Source organism: Erpetoichthys calabaricus, chromosome 4 (genome assembly GCF_900747795.2).
Source record: "Erpetoichthys calabaricus chromosome 4, fErpCal1.3, whole genome shotgun sequence".
Classification (NCBI taxonomy): Eukaryota; Metazoa; Chordata; class Cladistia; order Polypteriformes; family Polypteridae; genus Erpetoichthys; species Erpetoichthys calabaricus.
The window spans coordinates 13,722,873-13,732,776 of NC_041397.2; the positions used below are offsets into that span (position 1 = coordinate 13,722,873).

The 9,904-nt window shown below is 41.8% G+C and overlaps 1 protein-coding gene across 1 annotated transcript; it reads left to right on the forward strand.

The window, feature by feature from the left end:
• The first annotated feature begins 313 nt into the window (after positions 1-313).
• Positions 314-2,329, forward strand: sox1b (SRY-box transcription factor 1b). Its single transcript, XM_028801232.2, is given in 13 exon segments — positions 314-587; positions 589-698; positions 701-747; positions 749-856; positions 859-895; positions 898-937; positions 939-1,011; positions 1,014-1,223; positions 1,225-1,257; positions 1,259-1,426; positions 1,428-1,472; positions 1,475-1,550; positions 1,553-2,329. Coding segments are annotated over 13 exon segments (1,044 nt in total). The 5' UTR covers positions 314-534; the 3' UTR covers positions 1,597-2,329.
• Positions 2,330-9,904: the final 7,575 nt, after the last annotated feature.

The window sequence follows — 9,904 nt, forward strand, 5'->3', positions numbered from 1 at the left end:
TTTTGGTTCAAATGTTTCATCGTAGAGGTAAAACTATTAATCAGTTCTGAGAGAACGCGTGGCCACACAAAGAGGGACAGTGCGGTGAATAAACTTTTTTTTTCCCCCTTAAACTTCAGTCTGAAACCGTTCGTTACTATTTACCTTCCGCCTGAGGCGGAGGTGACCCTTTCTGTGGCCCCGCCCTCTAGTTTGTTTGTCACTTCTCTACGTCACCTGACCGCGCTCCATGCAAATCAGGCTCAGCCTGCTTGCCGATTGGCCGCCCTCAGCTCATTTAAGTCCCTGTCAAACCGCATCATATGCTGCTGCTCAACCGTTAACTTCTCTACTTCCATCAGGGAAATGGCTCAAAAGACGTTTTCCATCAGTGGATGTGAAAAAGCCAGTTGGTTGAAAGTTCCTTGAAGTTGCGCCGCTTGCCTCGGGGATTTACATTCCCACTCTCCACCTTTGGAGAGGAGTGGGACTGCACAACGAGATTATTCATTTCATGTCTTCTGTGCCGATTGAGAACTCACCAAATCCAGGTGAATGTATAGCATGATGATGGAAACGGACTTGCACTCCCCCGGACCCCAGACTAATAACCAATCCGGGACAAACGGGTCCAAATAGCGGGAGCAAAGCCAACCAAGACCGGGTCAAGAGGCCGATGAATGCTTTCATGGTGTGGTCGCGGGGTCAGAGGAGAAAGATGGCCAAGAGAACCCCAAGATGCACAACTCGGAAATCAGCAAAAGACTAGGGCGCCGAATGGAAAGTCATGTCCCGAGCGGAGAAGAGACCCTTCATCGACGAGGCCAAGAGGCTGCGCGCCATGCACATGAAGAGCACCCCGGATTACAAGTACAGACGCCCCGACGGAAGACCAAGACCCTCCTGAAAAAGGTCAAGACTCGCTGGCGGGCGGGCTGCTGGCAGCCGGAGCGGGGGGTGGGCAGCGCCGTCGGAGTGTGACTCGGAGTCGGCATGAGTCCCGTGGGAGTCGGGCAACGACTGGAGAGCCCGGGGCCCACGGGGGCGCCGCCAACTGCCGCTACGCGCACATGAACGGTTGGGCAAACGGGCGCCTACTCGGGCCCGGTGGCCGCGGCGGCGGGCGGGCGGCGGCGATGATGCAAGAGGCACAATTAGCCTACAGCCAGCACCCGGCTACGGGGGGCGCACCACCACACACCACGCTCACCACCATCTCACACCCCCACAACCCGCAGCCCATGCAACCGCTACGACATGTCCGCCCTGCAGTACAGTCCCCATCTCGAACTCTCAGAGCTACATGAGCGCCTCTTCCGTCGGGCTACGGCGGCTTAACCTACACCAGCATCATAGCTCGGGGGTCGCCTCCTCGGGCACCATCGGCACCCTGGGCTCGTTGGTCAAGTCGGAGCCGAGCGTCAGCCCCCCGGTCAGCTCCCACTCCACGGGCGCCTTGCCCAGGGGACTTGAGGGAAATGATAAGCATTGTACTTTGCCGACGGGAGAAGCCGGTGATCCATCGGTGCAGAACAGACTGCACGCGCTGCCTCAACACTACCAGAGCGCCAGTACGGGGTAAACGGAACGGTCCCGTTGATCGCATATCTAAAGTGAGCGCGACAGCGACGGCGGGCGACAGCAAAACGACACATAACCAAATATTTACCTCTTTTTTTAGACTCTATCTGAACTACTTTTTGTACAGAATGTTTTTGATGTTAATGTAAATGAAAGGTAAAGATGGTTTCGATGCCTTTTTAGGGAGCGCTAGGGTATCAAGCAGGTATGGCATTTTAGAATGCTTTTTGTTTTATGAAACACTTTTTTTGCACAGTTGCAATCAAACAATGTTACTTTTCAGTTAACAGAGATGACAATGCCAGTTAAATGTGATTTTATGAGAAGCATAACATAGTCTGTTGTTCAAAAAAATGTAACCATCGAAATTTAAGTCCTGTGCAAAATTATTTAATAGGAAGCAAAAAAAAAAAAAAAAAAAACTAAAAGCTATTTTATCAAGCCTCGTTTTAGCTGTGTACAATACAGAGACAAATTAAAGGTGTTTTTACAAGTTTCTAAAAACCCTTTTTTTTCATTTGACATTCAGGACGTTTGTAATCATGTGACTTTCTGTATCTGGATTATTTACTTTTTTGTTGTAGATATTTCCTGTAAATTGTGTAAATAATTTTTAATATTCCTAGAAATTGGCAAGCACCTAAAGCTGTGGTAAATAGTTTACTAAATGCATTTCTGCCACAAAAAAAGAGAAAAGAAATCTTGAAATGGCGTTGAATTATGAGTTGAATAAATTTATGAAAATTTAAATCTGCATCTGATATAACCGTTTTCTTATTGTGTGATCTACGCTTTTAATGCTGGCTTTGTTGTCGTGTTTGCTCTCATTACGGTATATTCTAGCAGGGGGGACTCTTTTTTTTCCTTTCTTCCTTTCTGTAAAAAACGATTACAAGCCATTAATTGCTTAATATATGATTGTTTGAAATATAATCTCGCCTATTTACACTGATTTTAATCGAATGTAAAGTGTGAGTCTTTCAGGAAAGTTCGTGTCCGCACGGTCGCTAACGAGCAGATTGGGAACTAATTGCTGCCATTAGGACACATTTTTATGTGCCTTGGGTGGTTAAACGAGAGCGCTGTGATTGAATGGCTTAGCAATGCAAAATTGGTCCTCCGCTGCGTATTCAATTACACGTCAGCTCAATAAAAATATCTTTTCGAGGAATCCGTTATCTGTAGTTTTAAGTATCAGGCAGCATCTGATTTAACGGCGATTTAAGATAATTCACTCTGTCACGGAAGAAACGAGCCTTCGCGTTATTCGAATCCGCCCAGAAGACGCCAGACCGTCAGGTAATTAACTATTCCCGTTTTACGTCGATTTTTTTGAATATTATATTGGTTAGTAAAATGTCACGTATGTAGATGTAATAATTGTACTAGTAGTGGTAGTAAAGTAACAATACCAAAAAGACCCTAAAATTTTAACCATCCCATATGTATTGGAGCTTCTCACCAAATTAAAACTTAACCGATACATTACTATAACACACCGATTAATTTTAACCACCTGCTTTATATATCTGTGATTGTTTCCAGTATTTTGTTAATATATAGATATTGATATACTAATAGCCAACAGTGCAAAACGGTTAAACCTCATAATTGTGTTTATTTTGGGGCGTGAGAACATAAATGCGCTTTAAAAAAGATCCATTTGTTTTTGCGTTAAATGAAAACTATAATAAAGAATTAAGTAAGTACAACAATAACGATGGTAATAATAAAGTTCTCTGTGAAAAGTGGCCGCGTTTAGAAACTGAACACCTGTTGAGCTGTTGGGAGAAGCTTAATTATTATTATTATTATTATTATATTATTATTTGGGATGACACCAAAGCGACTTACAACGGTGTGAGAGAATTTTGTGACTCAGCTAAAATTATTAACATTACAGTATTTTCCCATATTCTGTCAAAATGTCCCTACGGTACTCTTTAATTCGGAAACCCTGGTTTTTATTATTTTTTATTTATAATTTTTTTATAATAATAATTTTTTTTGACCGTTTCATTTTAGGATGAAATGTTTACAAATGTAAAATGAGGAAAAGAACTAAGCACGCGTGCTATATCTTAAACGATGCAGTCTATGTGTTGAGAGCTTTGGCTGAATGTGGTTCTAAAACGTTTACTTCAAACAAATATTTAGTTTGCATTGGCTGTCAAAAATCAAATACCATCTGAGAAATGTTCGGCCGAATATGCTCAATGCCCATTAGGGTAATCTGTTTTAGTTAAGGGCTAAGACAAGTCCTGATTTAAATGAGTTATTGAAAAGACCAGCGCGCTGCGCTCATTATTTATTATTTTTTGGGTAAAATGCAGTTAGAATGCTGGGAAGTTCAGTGTTCCACACACAATCGCGTTTTCTTTTCTTTTTTCTTTCTTTAAAAAGACCTTGTTTAGACTGACATTTCTGATGCTGGCCGTTTGAACGTGTGTTTATATTTGTGCCTGAGTGAATTGGGATCAATTATTAGAACTGAGAAAAAATTTTATATATATATATATATATATTATATAATATATATATAATATATATAATATATATATAATATATTCACGGCATTCGTAGTCTGTGTCACAATCTGATTGTATGGGGTGGTTACCTACAATATATACACACACACACGCACACACACACACACAAAAGTAGCAGAGATGAAGAAGGGAAATCTGTGGGCTTGTTTGGCGGAGTTTGTCGTTCTCCTTTAAATTTCTATGCACCCTTTACTTACGACGACGAGGAGTCTGACCCAAGCCTCTGAGATGTCTTCCACGCCGGGCGTTTTTCAAGAGCTTCACTTCGTTTTCATTTTATATTAGTGTTTAATAGACGCCCGGTCTCCTTCAAATGTAAATGTTTTAAACTGCAAAAGGAAAGAAATGTAAATGAACCGTCTAGTTCTGCTTATTTAATGTAATACAACAAATTAAGCATAATCTCATTAGTAATAAAGTTCGATCAGCAATTTATTTAGCGATTTACCCTTAACCGTTATCGTTTTTTGATGTAAAATGAATTATTAACCGAGAAGTATAATCCTCATAACGATGTGGTCCAAGTGTATTTCTTTCATAACAGACAATTACAAATAAAAAAAAAAGAAAAGCTTGGATAGGTCTGTTTGGTTGTTTTGGAAGGAGAGGTCAAAGTTCATCTCTTTACCTTTTATCTCCATACAAAGAATTTACAATTGAATAAAAAGACTTTAAGAACTTAAGAAAATCAGATTATTCATTGGCCGCTGGACCCTATTGATACCACCCATAACACAACGCTCTCTCTCACTCTCTCTCTCTCTGTCCCAAACCCCCCCCCCCCCCCCCCCCCCCCCCCCCCCCCCCACCCCACCATCACACCCCTCCCCCCAGGTCTCCTCACACAGCTCTCACCCCACGTGCTCGAACTCTTTTTCTTAAACGTATTAAAATAATCGCCAGACATTTCGGGGACACTCTGATGCATATTATTAAATGTGTCCCGCCCGCCACCAGAAAATACATTTCAGGGTGTTTTAATTTATTAAATAATGGGTTTCCTTTTCACTGTTTTAAATAGCACGGATACATTAATAATTAACACTTCATTAGAAGTTCATATTTCAGTGTCACGCATTTTTAGTTTTTCTTTTTTTTTTTTATTTTCCTGTAGGAAAGTGGAACATTAAAATCTTAAAAAGTTTTCTGGCAGTACCTGTTTCCAGCCGGTTAGAGAGCTCTGATTGATCGACGAAGTTTTAAGTTGTGATTGGTTACATAATAATAATAATAATAATAATAATAATAATGGTTTTCTCACAAAATCAATAATTTGTCTTTAACATTTGTGTGAAATGTGGACCCTGGGCATTGGATGACATGAGCCATCAAGAGCCAAAAATATTTAAGGAATTAAAACACACTGCAGTGCATTGCATTTTTCAATCAGTTTGAGTTGTCTGCAATTTACCTTTTTACACCGCCTTTCCGATCGATCTATTATATAGTGTCTTTCACAGCCATCTGTCTATTATTGTTAGCTGATTTGGCTGACACCTTTTATCCAAGGCGACTTACAACATTTGAGATGCAACTGGGAACATTTCCTTTGTTTTTTCTCAATTGGTGCCCAGGCAGGTGCAGTGACTCGATTCGTGGTCACATTAGTGTCAGTAGTGGGATTTCAGCCTAACTTCACATTAACATTTTTCTTTTTTAATTTATTTTCAAGACTTCTGACACAAGAAGACATTTATTAGACACTGGAAAACAGGCAGGGGAAGTGACTTGCTCAGGGTCACCCAGTGTCAGTAGTGGGATGTCTTTCTTACCCCCAAGTGCTGGTGCTAGTTTATTTTGTGCCTTAGGCCAAGCTTAATAGTGTGCTAAATGACTGTTCGGTGGCTAAACCGTGTGGCTGGGCTTTCCCCCCTCTTTATGACCTGTGTCCTTGGTGGATGCCTTAATGGTGTCGCTGGCCCTGCTTACCACATATTCACAACACATTTTTATTGTCAAGACTTTGGACTCAAGAAGACATTTACTGGAGATGACCCTGTGTTAGGATATAGCGGGTTGGACAATGACTGACTGACGTGAATGACTCCGGGTCACACAGTTATTATTATTATTATTATTTCTGCTTTAATAAATAATGATAATAAAAATAATAATACACTTTATTTATATAGCATCTTTCCCATGCCTTACCACATATTAACAACACATTTTTATTGTCAAGACTTCTGAATCAGGAAGACATTTAGAGACAGGAAAACAGGCAGGTGAAGTGAATGGCTCAGGGTCACCCAGTGTCCTTAGCAGGGTTAACCACCACGCCACACTGCCTGCCATCATACATATGAGAGAGACTCGTTATACATTTCCAGTTTCAAAGCATTTTCACTCATCTATGCGATATTCGCCCTCATCAGGAGGGTGACACAGTGGCACAGTGAGTAGCACTGCTGACTAAAGGAGTACGACCATCAGTGTCTGAACCGGACGGTTCCCAGTCTTTTTGCGTCCTCGTGGTTTCCTTCATGGTCCTCCGGTTTTTCCTCCTCTTCATCGTCCTCCTCCTCCTCCTACTCCCAATGTCGAGCAGGTCAGATTAATTGGAATATCCTGACCCCTGGGTGGGTGTTTGCCTGAGTATGAGGCTAGAGATCTGCACTGGCAATCGGAAGGTTGCCTGTTCGAATCCCGTAAATGCCAATAGGGACCCTGCTCTGTTGGGCCCTTGAGCAAGGCCCTTAACCTGCAATTGCTGAGAGCTTTAAGTAGTGAGAAAAGCGCTATATAAATGCAAAGAATTATTATGTCCATAGCTGTTTCCTCTCTAGCGCACTGTGCTGCCCTGTACCTGATTCGCTGAAGCAAATTTGAGACTGCTGAGTTATGTTCATCATGTGCGAAAAATAAATCAGGAAAAAGAAGGTTGAACATCGAATTTCAAGATCATTTTGCGGAACACTGATTCGGTTTATTTAACTATTACTGTATTTGACTAACGCCTTTTATCACAGGCGACTTACAATCGGTTACATTTCTTTTGTTTTTCCAGGTGGAGCACAAGGCAGGCGAGTTGACTTGACTCATGGTCACACTAGGGTCAGCAGCGGGATTTGAAACCCAAACCCTTAACCACTACGATACACACACACACGCGCGCGTATTGGCAATTGCCTTTTGATTTTCGAGTATCTTTTAATTTGTCTTCTGAAAAACATTTAGCAATACGTGTATTGATGAACATAACACAGCTGTTAACATTAATCTGATTTAACAAGCTGGCGACCTCGGGGAAAGACGTCGCATTCAAACATGTTGTAGATGTGTAACAAAAGTGCATTTCGAGTAAACTGGCGTCTAATTACCCGACTCAAGCCGAAGGTCATAGGCCAAGCCCCTGCTATTGTCTACGCCCCATGACGTCATCTCGATTGCATTCCAGCAACAAGTGCGGGCGGCCACTCTGAGAAAAAAAAAAAAAAAAAAACACTGGAGCTGCGCCTCTGCTCGCTGCCTTCACTCGCCGGTGCCTTCCCGATTTTCGGTGTCCAAATAGCAGCAACGACAATTCGTTCAGCATACGACCGACTGACTACCAAGGAGGATGTGCCGCTCAGGAGTGTTTACTATCGATGGCCGCGTGGGTGACATTAATAATACACTTGGTCTCTTTGGTTTAGAGAAAGCGACGGCGGGCACAGTAACCCGAGCATTTTACTACGTGTTTTCTTCGTTGTTGTTTTTTTTTACGTAATTTATTAAATAAATAAGTAATTATTTCCACCCTTGTTGAGAAAGAAAAGTTACAAGGTTACATATCTGTTGGTCTGTTAGACCCGAATTTGTGCCTGTGGACGCCGTTTAGGGGTCGTTTCTGTTGCAATAATGTCCTTACATAACAACCCGAATTCACCGGTTTCCGAATAAAAATTGACGAGTACTTCACATCGACAACGAAGTTCGGATCGTCACGCTGATCGTTCGCAATTTTAAATGAAAGACACGTGGGTGACACTGGTGGTCAAAATTTCACACCGCAATAAACGAATTTCTGCAGTAAATGTTGGACAGAATTTACTCGAAGCTTAGTCATATTTTATAGCGCCATTTAATTGATCCGTTTTTTACGGCCTCACCATATTTTTACAGTTAGGTTAAAAAAATCTTTTTTTCTTTCTGTAATACGAGATTCACCATATTTTTTTTTTTTTTTGCTTCCGTTTAATAAGGCTAATAATTATGCTGATATACAAATGAAAACCACACCATGTGTGAGCACTGCGGTTTCTGCGACAGTGGACACTGTCACTATAGAGAGCCACTTCTACCGTCATGATGAGACTAGTAGGACCCCCCCTCCGCCCCCAATTCCACCTGATGCTTTTTGACATGCCTTCCGGTCGCACTTTTAAAGGACACGCTTGCCCCTTCCCCAAATAACACACACACATACTTATTTGTTTTCTTATCAGCTGATGTAAAACTACAAGGATTTGGATGGAGGGACACAAAGCCGCAGCAAGTCATGGCGCATTGCCAAATAAAAGAGAAACGTTCTGGTAAATTTCACCTAAATAATTTACTGCTCTATAAAAGTAGAAAAGTGGGAGGTGAAGCCTTTAACCAATAAATCTCTTCTGCTTCTGATACTCTTATCTTGTATGCGCCAATATGTGCCGCGCTAGGAAGCCATCATCATTGGCTCTTATTTGCTATTTGTAAACCCCGATCTTTGCACTCAGTGTCCTAAATGTGGATAATTAGCATCAGTTTATCACGCCTCTGCATATTTTCTCTTCTCTCCAAAAATGCAGACTGCTATTGGTTGCTATTCTGTCACAGAAGATTATGGAGACAGATTGCACAGAACGAATGTGCTGAACGAGATTAGAAAGGAATAGAAATAGCAACTGGGCCAATAAATTCCTCGTGAGAGCCTTATCATACAATTACAACGTTTGACATGTTTAACAATCTTGCAGCCTGTTAATCCAACGCCCTTCCAACAGTAGAAAACCAGTGCCGTAATAACTGCTGTAAATTCTTAGAATGATTTAAGCCTAATTGTGAATGTGCTCATTCATGCGCCCGAGGAAGAAGAAGAAAACTTATTTGAAAAAACTTTCCACGATTTTTTTTTTTTTTTACATGAAAATAGGAAGCCGGAGTGCGCACATGTGTAATGTATGTGTGTGAGCGTCCGGGGGGTGGTCTTTGGGGTGGGGGGGGGGGGGTGTATTGAGATTAGCCCATAGTTGTGCTTGTGCTGAAATTTTAAGGTCCGTGTTCTCTATTGAAGATTCTTTAAAAGACGTGACATTCTTTTTTTTGTAAAATATTATGAGAAGATACTGGAAGAGGAGGAGAAAGAGGAGTTTTATTAATGTCATTTATGAACTCCTGTCTAATTTTTATGTGCACAATTATTACACTGTGATTTATTATACGAAAACAGTCAAAGTTTGTCTTAGGCATTTGTAAAGAGTTTTCTTCAACTTTCTTTCCCCTCTTTTTTTTTTTTTCTTTCTGTTTAGTGTGTCTGGGGCTGCGAGGTCTGTGTGAGAGTGATTGTGAGTGTCTCTGCTGGAATTTGGCAGGACCGAGTCTTGGAGAGCAGCCCCATGCTGACTCCCATTCAGCAGGCCAGCTTTCTGTGAGGCTGCAAAGTTTCACTCAGCCGTGCACTCAAATGGCTTCACAAAGCGGATTACAAGCTTCAGCGCATTCCTGAAGGGACCAAAAGCGACGCAGGTGCAAAGGAGCTAAGGGAGCGCTTGATACCAGTGACAGAATGGGGCAATTCGAGGACCACACAAATCTAAACACTCCCCGGGAAGCGC